The sequence below is a fragment of the Ambystoma mexicanum genome, chromosome 4p, assembly GCF_040938575.1.
Source record: "Ambystoma mexicanum isolate Mex_15411 chromosome 4p, UKY_AmexF1_1, whole genome shotgun sequence".
Lineage (NCBI taxonomy): Eukaryota > Metazoa > Chordata > Amphibia > Caudata > Ambystomatidae > Ambystoma > Ambystoma mexicanum.
In genome coordinates this window covers 785973679-785986858 of record NC_090927.1, presented here as the reverse complement: position 1 = coordinate 785986858, position 13180 = coordinate 785973679, and the positions used below count along the sequence as shown (strand labels likewise).

The 13180-nt window shown below is 46.4% G+C and overlaps 1 protein-coding gene across 1 annotated transcript in view; it reads right to left on the bottom strand.

Moving 5' to 3' along the window:
- MRAP2 (melanocortin 2 receptor accessory protein 2) overlaps positions 1-13180 on the bottom strand; it is an 880612-nt gene that overhangs the window by 546922 nt on the left and 320510 nt on the right. The window contains exon 2 of the mRNA XM_069606331.1: positions 2082-2197. Within this exon, the coding sequence (XP_069462432.1) occupies positions 2082-2197 (116 nt within the window). The remainder of the gene's footprint in view (positions 1-2081; positions 2198-13180) is intronic.

Genomic DNA, 13180 nt, shown 5'->3' with positions numbered 1-13180 from the left:
ACTTGCCCCAGAAACTGTCTCTAAAGCCCTGGTCCGCTTTAGGCTGTACTACTGTGACAGCCTCTTTCTAAATCTGCCTGCCCCTACTCTTTGCCCTCTACAACTTATCCAGAACAGGACTGCAAGACTTGTCCTTGACCTCAAGCCCAGGAATCGTATCTCTCTAGCACTGAAATCTCTCCACTGGCTCTCTGTGGCTGCGAGGATCAAGTTCCAGACCCTCTGCATCATCCACAAGGCTTTCTGGGGCCGTGGATCACCCTACATTCAACTTTCTCCCCCTAAGCATCTTCCTTCTTGGGCCCTCCGCTCATCCACCTCCAACTCTCTGAAGGTCAGACACTTCTCCAGGCAGGGAGTGGGGGGTAGATCTCTGTACTCCTCTGGGCCTCCCTCAAGAACAGCATCCCTGTCTCTATCAAACTTGAGTAGGACCACCTAAGGTTCCTTTTCGCTTCCTCTCTCCGTCTCCCTTGCTGATGTCCCTGTCTGCTGCGCATACTGGTTACCTGGCCACCCACTGAACCTACGGTACAGTCTTCTGCACGACTGGTTGTCCTTGCACTGCCTCCAGGCCTCCCATCCACTTAAGGGACTGTATCTGTAACCCTACAGTCCCCTGACTCACTGCACTTACGAGCCACTTCCCGGCTGCACTTACTAGTTACTCTGCACTCTCCCCTCCCCTTGCCCCCCTGGCACTTCTCCCCCCCCTGCACTTGCACAATCAGAATGACACAAGGCCTAGTTAGATCGTTATTTTGTCCTCCCTCTGTCCTCCCTTCCTTGTCTTGTCGCTCCTAGAAACACTTGTGTACAGGCGCGTTATAAATGACATATCATATCATATAACATGATAAAGACAATGCCTCCGGTAGACATGTGTGGGGGAGTTTTGTGTGCCACTGGTGTAGGGGTGTGTGATAGGGCTAAAGAGAAGAGCTCGATTCATGTGCATGTGTAATGATGAGGCCTGTGATGGTCATGTGTGGGGGCCCTTTGTGTGTAGTGTAAGACAGGAAGACACTTTAGTGGGGATTCAGTCAGAGAGAAGAGTGGAGTAGACAAATGAGACTTAAAAGTAGTAGGTGGGAGGAAAACGGTGGCTGTCATTCATTATCGGGGTAGTTGGTGCCCTCCGGGGAAGTGGTTAGGATGGTCTGTTCAAGGTTTGTGTAGAAATTTGCTCGATTATGTGTCGGTTGTGTGGTGCTGGGCCAAAATGAGTCCCTTGTGCAATTGCTTATGTATATTCTCACTCCTTGCAGTACTTGTACAGGCTATGCATCAAATGTTGGCTCAAATATTAGTAGAGCATCAACTGTTTGTACTAGCACAAGCCAACATGAATACAGATGTGCATCCAGCAAGCAGGCGCCTTTGTGATCCAGCACACAAGGAAGAGGGTCAGAATTCATAAAGAGGAGATCGAAGACTGTCACTCAATGCATCATAAGATTGTGACGAAATGATGTCACCGTCCCATACTTCCAACACAGTGGTCGAAGTGGGTGGGAGCGGGAAGGGGCATATTGGATGTATGTAATGTATGTGATCAGGGGTGTCTGGAAAAGCTCCAGGGCTATGCTAATGTCGGGGCTAGCTAGCCTTTTGTTTGTAGCCCATGACCTTCTGTCCAGGGCTACGACCACAAGATCTGGGGCTATAGCCCCCCAAATCCCCGCAGAACCCCGCTAGCGATGCCTCTGTATGTGATGCATGTGAGCATGGGCATTGCTTGCCAGAGCTTAGCAGATGCGAACCAAAGCCCCAGTCTATTCTTCGCACGGATTGCAATCAGCTTTCGTACACTTGGAAAATCTCCTCCAGCTGTGCCACTTACCACATTCCCACTGCAGCCGCTCAGTCACGCACACTGATCATGGCACTATTTAGAGCACGTAATAACTTTACTTGAGTCATTCAGTCGAGAGACCTCTGCGACCTGCCTATGTTAAGCGGCGAGTCAGTGGAAGGTTATGTCGCAGATAACCTTGAAGGAGCTGTGCCAGGCATAAGGAACATGCTGTCTGCAGTGGAAATAATAAAAACATGGACATGTCCGTGAATACAAAACTTACATTTATGCGCTTTCAGCCCTTCAAAGGAAATAGGGTAATCGTAGTATTCATATTCCCAAGTGTAGTCTGTCTGGGACGTCTTGTTAGAATGTGAACTTTGTCCAGCCATCTCTAACCTGCAAAGAGACACAAATATACAACTTTTACAATGACACAGCAGCATTAACAGGGTATTGCCCATGATAACTTGGAGATAAAAAGGTTTATCATTCACCTCTGCTTATATGTGCAGTATGATCGCATGCAGTAATTTCTTCATGCAGTTATATGGCATTCCCAGTGGAGTTCTATGGGACTCTGCTTCATGTGATCCCTTCACGTTATCACATGATTACCACAAGTGGGAATGGAAATTCCATTTGGCGTGATTACGATGGGTAACGAGATGCAAGTGGTAATGGTCTCATGCAGGGGGAGTTTCCTTCACACACACCAGCAGGTTTTTGGGAGTGTCAATATTCATTCATTCATTCATTCATTTTGTCAGTTGTATAGCACCTTTCACCATAATTATGGTCCCAACGCGCTGTTGTTTGAAGGTACTCAGAGAACATTTTTGGAGAATTGGGTGGTGCTATCATGCATGTGTGCATTTCAGCCATGAAAGATATGTGAGGGTGGCCAGGACCCTGCTAGGCACCCATATCTGAATGGAGTGTGTATGAGCGGAGCGGAGGCATACTATGGACTAAAGGGGGAGGGTTGTGCTTAAGGAGATAGCGACTTATGCGGGAAGCCACAGTTTGAATTTTTGTCTGTAAAGGTAGCTTCATTCTAATGGCAGAGGTATTGTGCAATAGTGTTTGTGTTATATACGAGTGCAGGGTGTGTTTAATGAGCCTGTGCCTTCCGCTAAATTGTGAACGTGTGGTGTGCGAGAGGAGAAAATGGGTTAGATGTGCAACCAAGCCCCTCTGAGAGGATCCTAGAGTGAAAAACTGCCATCCCTAGTTCCTTCTAGCACGAACAAGGTCCCCATTTCATGATTACATGCAACGGCATGGCCCCCCCTCATGTGCTTTAGAGTTACATGACAGTGAAGTAAAAGTGGAGGTTATCCCATTACAACTTTTACTGCACCATCAAACTCTTAATCAGGCCCTAACTCCTGTTTCCATAACTCTTGCATGCTTTAAAACAACTCCATAATAAAATTCAATGGGTCTCATTCTAAGTCAACTGGTCCGATAAAGAAGTGCTGGTATTCATGGATACCAGCACTTTACTAGACTGGCCGACTACGGGTTTGTCAGTGGGGCACCTGAGTTTCCTCCAGCTAAAAGATGGAGGTAAGGCATGTGCCCTACCAGCAGAAAAAGCGGTCATTACCAGCACCGTTATTGCCGGCGCCGGTAATGACAGCAAATCCCCTCATGGAGTCCTATGGGACTCCATGAATGGGGTTTACCGCCAGGATACCGGCAAGGTTAGAATGAGGCCCAATGTCTGGGAAAATAAGCATTTTATATGCAGTGAGCAGAACATTATTACTTAAACATCTTGATTTAAATTGAAGACGTAAGTTCCAACTTAAATTTATTTAATTTTCCATGACCTGGTTTACGAAAATTATTTCTGATAACTCCTCATTTTAGGTATCAAGGGGTACATGAATATAGATTTTGCCCTTAAGAGACTGTAAGTCAGTAAGAGATATTAGGCCTAATTTCAACATTGCCGGTATACTGGTGGTAGAGCAGCCAGGATACCGGCTAATGTTGTTACCGTTTCCGCCCCTGGGCCCGGCGGCATTTCTACTGGATTCCGGGTGCTGGTGTAAATTCCCATTCATGGAGTCCAATAGGACTCCATGATGGAGTTTGCCATCATTGATGACTTTTTATGCTGGTAGAGCACCTGCTTTACCTCCAGCTTTTTGCTGGAGATAACTTAGGTACCCCACCGGCAAACCCGTAGTCGGTTGGTCCTGTAAAGGGTTGGTATCCATGAATACCAGCACTTTTTTACTGGACTGGCTGACTTAGAATGAGGCCCATTATGCTCTAATGCACTCTGTTTTCCTATGTGACTTACGCACAACTGCTTGCTAGCATTGATTGGTAGCAGCTTGTGTTTGATTCTCGCCCTCTGGTGTGCCTGCTGGGAATCGTATTTAAATCCAGCATTGAGTCCAATGGCTAGACATTGTTCCTGCAACAGAGTGAGTTGGATAGAATTGTTGCCATGTATGGTTATGACTATGGCATGCCTCAGAGAGAAAGGACTACAGTGGCCATGAGTAGATATAACCTTTTTATTAATGGTTTCTGGAGTCACACCCTGAGAGAAAGCCCAGGAAGAAGTCTGTGAAACTTGGATGTGGTAATTTCCAGTGATCGGTGCCTGGTTGAAATTTTTAATTTTGGAGCTGAAATACACCCATTTGCCTCTAATCACCTATTTAACCCGAGGATCTGCATCCCTACATTGTCAAATCTGAGTAGGGGTCCTGAAACAAAGAAGATGCCTAACCAAAAGGAATCAAGAGGAAGCACTAGTGATATTTGCATTTCTAAAAGAGATGTCAAACAATGAGAGATACACCCAGTTCTACAGATAATAGGTGCATCAGCAACTTTTACTCCCTAAAAACAGGCAAATGCTCCCAAGAAATTAAAATAGGGAGTAAAAGTACTCCTCCCTAAAAAATAGGAAGCAGAAACATAGAACCTCGTCCCCCTGCTTTCACTCACACAGCTCCATGGATGTGTTTAGACCAGAAGGGTGCGTAGTACCACAGGAAGAATCTACTATTGTAACTGCCTGATTGGAAGAAATAAACATGTATCCTTTAATGTGCATAACTAGCTGCAAAGAAATAATTATTGCAAAAACATTTCCATTGTCCAGTTAAAACATTTTTACACACTTATAAAATGCTCCCATTAGGATTTGGACTTACATATTTACTTCCTAAAAATTCATGTTACTCCCAACTTTAAAAAACAACTTTAAAAAACAGGGAGTAAATACTCTGACTTCCAAAACTTATCTGAGCATGTGATACACCTCGCCATGATGCCCGCTTCACTTGAGCCAGTGGGACCAGCTGAGTCGTAAGCCTCAGGCCATGCTCACTCAATCATGAAGATGCAAGAACATATGTGTCAAGACGCCCTATAACTGACAGAGGGTGCGGCCTGCAGCAATTAATCCTCGATAGAACCAATGAAGATGCCAGGACAAGAGGTACCCTCATCTCCCCTTCAGTGCAAAACACGTAAGAGTGTGTGCTACTACATGAGGCCTGCACTCGGTAGTGTGCTTCTGCATCCTTGTTCATGACCACCAGGACTACCTGCCCTGCATCTGTCACTGAAGACAAAGCTCTGCCCTACCAGAAAGCATTGCCCTGGAACCCAGAAACTCCTGTCACTTGTGGAATCAAGGCTCAGAGGCTCAGCAGACTAAACAACCAAGGTCCTCATTCATGGAGTTTTTAGTGCGGTGAAAAGTGGCTTTGCACTGCCCACAAACACCCTGATTCACAGAGCGGTGCAAAGTGCATTTTTGCAGTCCAAAGTCACTTTGCACCGGGCTAAAAGTTGTATTAATCGGGCCCTAAGTCTGCAAACCCTGCCTGTACATCTTTGGATCAACATCAAATAACCTAGCAAGAACATTAACCTCACCGACGGTGTGAATGTGTCTAGAATCCTATACAGAGACCAAAGAGCTTACTTTGTTCCTACAACACAGTGAGGGGGCTATGGATATTGGAATAAATGGTCATATCTACTGCCTGCCTCAGGGAGCAGTGCTTAGAGTTGCCAGAAATAGATATGACATGTTTGTAAATGGTGTCTGGAGCTGAGCTTGAGTGACACCTAAGGGAAAGCTCGTAAGAATCCTGCAAAAGTTGAATGTGTGGCCCCAGCAACTGGATGGCAGCCAGCAGTTTGCATGGATGGAACCCTGTGCCTGGGAGCTTAGCTCACCACTGAACTCCCAATCTCCTATTTCACAAAGGATCATCATTCCTACCCCCTGGATCCTGGAGATGAGTCCTGGAGAATGGAAGATGCCTCACAGGAGAGTAGGTTCTGATGACGAATCCATCTTCACTTGAACTGGCAGCACCAGCCGAGTCGCAAGCCTTAAATCATATGCCCCCTGTGCGCCTTTTTTTGCCACTGCACTGACCCAGTGATGATGAGGTGAGAGCACATGTCTCAAAATGATCTGTAACTGACAGTGTATGCGACATGCAGTTACAAAGCCTAACTCAGGACTCAGTGTAAAGAGAGCAAGGATGCCAAGATTAGTGCCCTCATCTGTGCTACAAAGCATGTGACATTTGGCTCCCGGAGGTACCTATTCTATTCTATTCTATTCTATTCTATTCGGTTTTTGTATAGCGCCAACACGCCCGCAGGCCACAGGGGTCTCGCAGAACATATAAACATGGAACACAAAGATAGCACAGGATGATATGGTTGCTTCAATCTTCCTAGTCTCCTCCCCATCAAAGAGATAGGTCTTCAGTGCTTTCTTAAATTGTGCGAATGATGGAAGCTGTCTGAGTGGCTGTGGTAAGGCATTCCAGACCTTTGGAGCCCATGAGTTGAAGCTGGAACCTCCAAACCTTTCCAATCGGAAGCGCAGCTGTTTCAGTAAGGCCTCCTTATTGGATCACAGAGAGCTTCGAAAAGGCAGGCTCCTGATCCGTGAACTACAGTACATAGGGGCGTCACCAGCCAGGAATTTGTAAACCAGGTTTAATGCTTTGAAATGTATTCTCTCGCGGACAGGGAGCCAATGCAGCTCCCTGCATGCAGGAGTAATATGGTATAGACACTTCATGCCACATACGGCTCTACCTGCACCATTCTGGATGGTCTGAAGTCTATCTATATTATTTTGTGAAGTTCTGACAAACAGCCTGTTAGAATAGTCAAGCCTAGTGTTGATAGTGGCTGCTGCATTAATCTCTATTTCCCTCTGACAAGTATGGACATTTCTGCCAAAGAAGCGGGGTCATATAGGCACAGGTGAAGCTTAAGTGGCACACATGTTTTTTTTAGATTTGGGTAAAAAATGACCCCAGAGTTTTTACCTGGTTGGAGACCGGTATCGTAACGCCTCCAATCAAGAACGCTTTGTATTGGGCATCCACCTTTTTCAGCTTCACATCTATGCCCAGAATCAGGATTTCGGTCTTGCTGTCATTCAGTGTGAGTGAGTTTTCCGTCATCCATTTTTTAATGGCAGCAAAGGCCTCCCTTACTGTTGATAAGTCTTCAACTCCAGGATGATCTGGTTGTCGTCCGCATAATTTTTGAACTTCACTCTTAAGCTGACCAGAAGATCAAACAGCGGTTTAGAATAAATGTTGTACAGCAGTGGCGACAAACAGGAACCCCGGGGGACGCCACAACTGAGTTGGACTTGTTGTAATTTAAAGCTCTCGTTAGCAACACTTGCCCTCCTTGGTCCCAGGAAGGATTTAAACCAGTTCATAGCAAGTCATGAAAAGTGGCGTACCTTAGCAAGCCTATCTGCCATTATGTCATGGTTCACCAAGTCAAATATGGCAGATAGGTCTAGCAGTAGCAGCATGGCCATACCACCTCAATCTATAATATTGGTTATGCATGACTTAACATCTCCCAATGCTGTTTCAATTCCATGCTTTATAATAAAACCTGATTGGCCTTTGGCCAGGATTCCCCTCTGTTCTACAAAGATGTCATACTGAATGAATGCAACTTTATCTATGATCTTCAACAAGTATGGCACACTTGTGATAGGCCTGTAATTGGCCGGGTCGTTTGGATTTAGATTCTCCTTTTTTAGCAGAGGGGAGATCCATGCCTCTTTGATGCAGTTCAGAATGGATCCTTCCTGGAAGCATCGACTGATGAATATTACGACTGATGGGCCAATAGTGGAGAAGTATTCTTTAAAATATGATGCCGGGAGCAAGGCGTGGGTTGCATTTTGGCCACGATTTCTGAGATTTGGTCAACTGTTACTGAGTGAAAGGCGAACATGCCAATAGTAAAGTCTGCCTTGGTGTTGACCGGTTTTAACTTGCATCCTAAGCCTAGTGTATTGTGTGTGTCGACCAAGATATGTGTCTGGTGTTGGCTGATTTTCTTGGTGAATCCATCATGAATTTTACTAGGTCATCTGAATCTTTGTGCTTCGCAGCTGGAACTGCCTGCATCATATACTTTGTCCTAAAAAAGAGTCAGATGTACTGGAAAGGACTGCACTGCACCAACAACTCTTGCCTCCTATGACTCTGGCACCTACGTTATTTCCGGAACTCCTGTAGCTGATGGCACTGAATCTTGCATGCGCAGCAGACGTTTGGTATAGAACCCCTGCATGAACATCTTTGGGTCACCATCAAGTAACCTTGTGCGAAGTGTTTAGCAAATGCACTTCGAGACTTTCCGAAATGGAGACGCTGACTGCAGGGACGTCATTTCACCAACATTCCAGGGGTAGCGGAAGTGACATCACATGCACACTGAGCTATCTTTTCAGCTATAGCGTTCAATAAATGAGCCACCCAAGAACCACAGAACCACATGCTGCTGTCCACAGCGAAGGAGCCCCGATTTAAAAAAAACATTATAATTGATGTCCCTGGAGGATCCCTGGCAATTTAAACCAAATGAACGCATGGGCATCATTTAGGGGTCGCAACTGTGAGACTATGGCAAAAGGTAGGTGCATAAAAGCGGCAGATTTGGGCAGGCGAAGCAACCGGTATGGGGTGCGCAATCTATGCTCCAACTGAATTGCAGCGATCAAGCATGCTGCACTGCCATTTAAAAGGTGCACCAGTAGGGAATACGGACAGCACACAGTGCAGATTTACAGTGAAAGGGAGACAGAGGAACAACAAGAGAGACTAAGCAAAGAAGCTAGCCCTAGCTGCATTGTAAGAACTCAAACCTACCTATATAAAAGCAACAAAGCATTGTAACGTGACATTCTGCTTGGAAAGCATTTCATAATTTGCATGGAAGAAGGAACACCATTGTGAGTTAATAAAATAAGAACGTATATTACAAGAACTGCATTAGGACACTTTCCTTAAAGTGTCAGAAAGTCAGAAGTTACGGAGAGGCGAAGAGAGGCAGTCAGAGCAGCACACAATCCTGGACTTGCAGTCTGTTCTTTGTGTTTCTTCCTTGGAGGTGGCCCCCCTTTCAAAAACTCTATCCTGCTGCGGAGCAGCTTGGAGAGGTGGGGAGAGGCAGTCAGAGCAGCACACTCTCCTGGATTTGCAGTCTGTTCTTTGTGTTTCTTCCTTGGAGGCGGATCTCCCTTCAAAAATTCTATCATGCCGCTGAGTGGTGCGGAGAGGCGAAGAGGGGCAGTCAGAGCAGTCCGAGGCAGCCGAGTGCCCGGTGCCAAAAAAATTCCCACTGGGGAAGGGAAAATGGAGTCCGTTTTCCCTTTCCATAGCGGACATCGGGAGCAAACGCACTGGGAACACTTCTCCCTTTCCGTAGTGGCCCTCGGGAGCAGACGCGCTGGTGACAGAAGTGTTCCCAGTGCGTTCGCTCATGAAAACAAAGTAAAAAGAAGGTAAGTGGTGTTGGGCGGGGATTGTTTTGGGGACGGGGTGATGGGAGGCAGAAAACACTTAACTGAATCCCCGGCGGGGGAGGATGGCAGCCTCCAGCCGTTTGGTGGCTTGGAGCGGGGATTACCCCTTTCCGAGCCTCTTCTTTGGCTGTGGGGCTGCTACACCTCCCTTCCGGGGATATGAAGGCAAAGGATTCTGCATCGGGTAAAGCTCTGGCGAGGGCCAATCAGATTGTTTGTTTCATTCTGATTGACCCTCGCCGGGTACTAATATATAATATTTTACTACATGTATCTGAGTTTCCTCAGTCATATGCGTCCCCTCACGGAGAAGTAACTGTCTCATGTTGGCTACCTCTTCACCTTCTGTCTTACTCAGCTGTTTGATGGATGATTGTTGCGCTGCGAGTTTCTTAGAGTAACAAAGCATTTGCCAGGTTTAATTACAACACGTTTTGCTTGTGATGTAATGGAAATCACAGGACTTCAACCAAATGAGCAGTAATGGGTGGCAGTGTAGTCCGACACAAAACGTCCTAAGTCACCCGTTAATTTTCATGGGCCACATCTTCAAAAATCAGGTGAGAAAAAAAATGTTTTCTATTCCACATTGAGCAATTCCTTGCATTGCCCTCCTCCACAAGTTCCTTGGCTATTCCAGGCAAATAGCCATAAAAGTTTGAATCAAAGGCACCTCAGACAACTCATTTGGTGTGTTTCGCCTGAACTGGTTCATGTAAGAGGTCCACTGTGGGACTTTTAGTGCCTTTTCTCACATCACACACACAGACCATGCAACATGTTCCCCGCCCATTATAACACCCTGCTGCAGCATACACCTGTACACAGCAACCCTTCCATCAAACATCGCCGCCAATTCCAACACCCCACAAATGTTCCTACCCCTATGTTAGGAAAGATTTCCCCTAGGTGCAATTTTCCCTCCATTTGTGAACCCCTAAAACGTTTTGCTTTTGTTTGTCTTACCTAACCTGGCATTTTCCATTGGAGCACAGACGTCTGCTACACTCCTCTGGGCTTTCGCTCATTTGTTATGGGGAAACTGACACATCCTTCACGCTGTCAATACTGGGAAACTATGTTTCCCTTAGTCTTCGACTATGTTGCCATTTCTTGGTAACTTTGTATCTATGTGCCAAGTACCTTACAGTACAGAATATAGGGGTCCTTTTGTTTTATGGCCCTAGCCACCCTCAAAGGATTTTTGGGTGTGTTTACAAGTGTGCCCAGGATTATCTGGTGACAGATGTTTACTTTTAAAGTATAATTACTTCATTTTTATGGACCATACAGTGTTTACCGCGTTTGGCCCAAGACTGTGGCCAGTGCCGAAAATGGCCGTACCACAAAGTCTTTTGTTTAGTCCCTTTGCCTTCACCCAGGTCGAGAGACCAGGGTAGTCCTCATTTCGGCATGCAGACTCCCGCGAAAACCGCATCTTTCGCAGGCTCCTGCATGTCACGTGGGCTAGTTCCCAGGAAGAGGTTTGGGGCTCTCTTGTCCCAATCCACAAACTTGGTCCTTTATGTCTGGTAGGCCTGGATGACTGGAACCACCATGGGCCACGTTTAGCCCATGCCTGGTGTGCATGCAATAGAGCACATCTTCTTTTGGTTATCTGAGATTTGGGCACAAAACAAATCTTGGTTAAGAGAAGGGGCCCTGCATCCATTCCGAGTCGATCACCTGAAGTTCACACCGAACTACAGCAGGAGCCAAGTCTCCTGAACGAAAGAGCAGACTTATGGAACCGCCGGAGATGCGCTGGAAGGTTTGGTAGTCTGACCCCATTGTTGTCCCATCGGACCCCTGCTTTTGCATCATACCAACAAGGCCTGCAAGGGCACTTCGACCCTTTGGAGTAGTGGGACCAACTACTCTCTTTACCTGCTGCTTATCCATGCAAAGAGCCTCTTCAGAAGTGTTCCTGGGCCATCCAGTGAACTGACAGCTCGAACCCGGCGTACCACACATGAGTGCTGCTGTCCTGAGTTGAGACTTGGTACTTTGAGCATCGCTTACTTGTGGGCCTGGGCCCTCTCCTGTCAAAACTCATTCTCTTAGTTCCTCTGGGTCGCGATTTATGAGAGTGTGCCATGCCGCAAGCATTTGCGGTCTCTGTGTCACCCCGCTGTGGTGACTGTCGCTGTAAGTTCCTGCAGACCTGCCCTACCATGTCCTGAGACGTGCTGCACCAGAACTATCCTTCTACGTTCTTCGAGAGCTGAGAAAAGGCTACTATTCTGCCACAGACAATCGTCCCGTCCCACAGCCACTGCAAGACAGACCGTCCAGTAACTGCGGGGGTGAAACCTACTAGCTAAGTGGACTAGACTGGCAAAGTTTGGTCCGGACTGTGTCGAGGGTCAGTGAGTGCTTTCATCACTTACCGTTGGCCCCGTGGCACATCTGTTTTTACGCACAAGAATCCCCAATAATATACTCACCTTGGCTGGGATAGCCTGCGTTCCCTAGCTATTCCCGAACTCTGAAAGTCACTCTATCTGCAAGGGTAGAGCCTCCTCAAAGAGTAGGGCTTTATTCTTCATCACCTCAACCATCTTCAGGAGCAACCACAGCTCCCTGAAGAGAACCCGTCTTTTGCTTTGCGCACAACCGCACGTTTTTGCCGCACTGCTGTACTTTGAGCATAATGCTCCTCACTTCTTAGGGGGCTGGACTGTATAAAATAGGGATTGACTTCGAAGAACTGCCTATTGCGATATCTGTGCTGAACTTACCCCTTTCTGTCGCAGGTTGTTGATATTTTCTCCCCTTTCATCAGCATTAGACTCAACGCATTTTGTATATATGTTACATAGTGAAAAATCATGTGTGGTAACTGTTTTATTATTACTGTGGTTTAATTGTGTTTTGTTATAAAGGCCTATATTAAATGTATTTTTGATATAGATCTGTCTAAGAGTAATCTGTGGAGTTTTTCTGCGTGTGCTCATTGTGGGCTTCCGATCACTCTCACCCATACTGAAACATAGTTTTGACCGACTGCCAAGCTACTGTAGATTGATCTGGCTTGTCCAGAAGGTACACCTGTTCCACTAAACTAGGGTGGCCTCCTAAACTTTTCCCCACCAGATCAGAGATTAGAAATCCATTTTAACAAACCCCTGCCATCCTCCTGATATACACAACCAACCCTCTGGGGCATGTTCCCTCGCTCTCACCCTGTCAGTTCACAAGAAACCTGATGGCCATGCAAAATACAGTACTTTCTAAATTGCCATATAAAAGTGCACGTTGGACAGGAATTTTGCATTAGTGTTGGTGAACAAACTGCCAGGGCTGCACCACAATGGTAAATAAAACGTGTGGAATATTATCAGAGGTCGAAGTGGGCGGGAATTAAAGAGTACAACGTTCCTCTACTTTTTGGTGAGATCAGCCATCGTTCCGTTGGTGTTTTTCATGCAAAGGGAGCTTTGTTTTTTGCTACTATTTTGATTCAATCCTGGGCCCATCTGGGATTGCCCTAATGTGTCATCCCACTCAGCTATCCTACAGATGTTGGA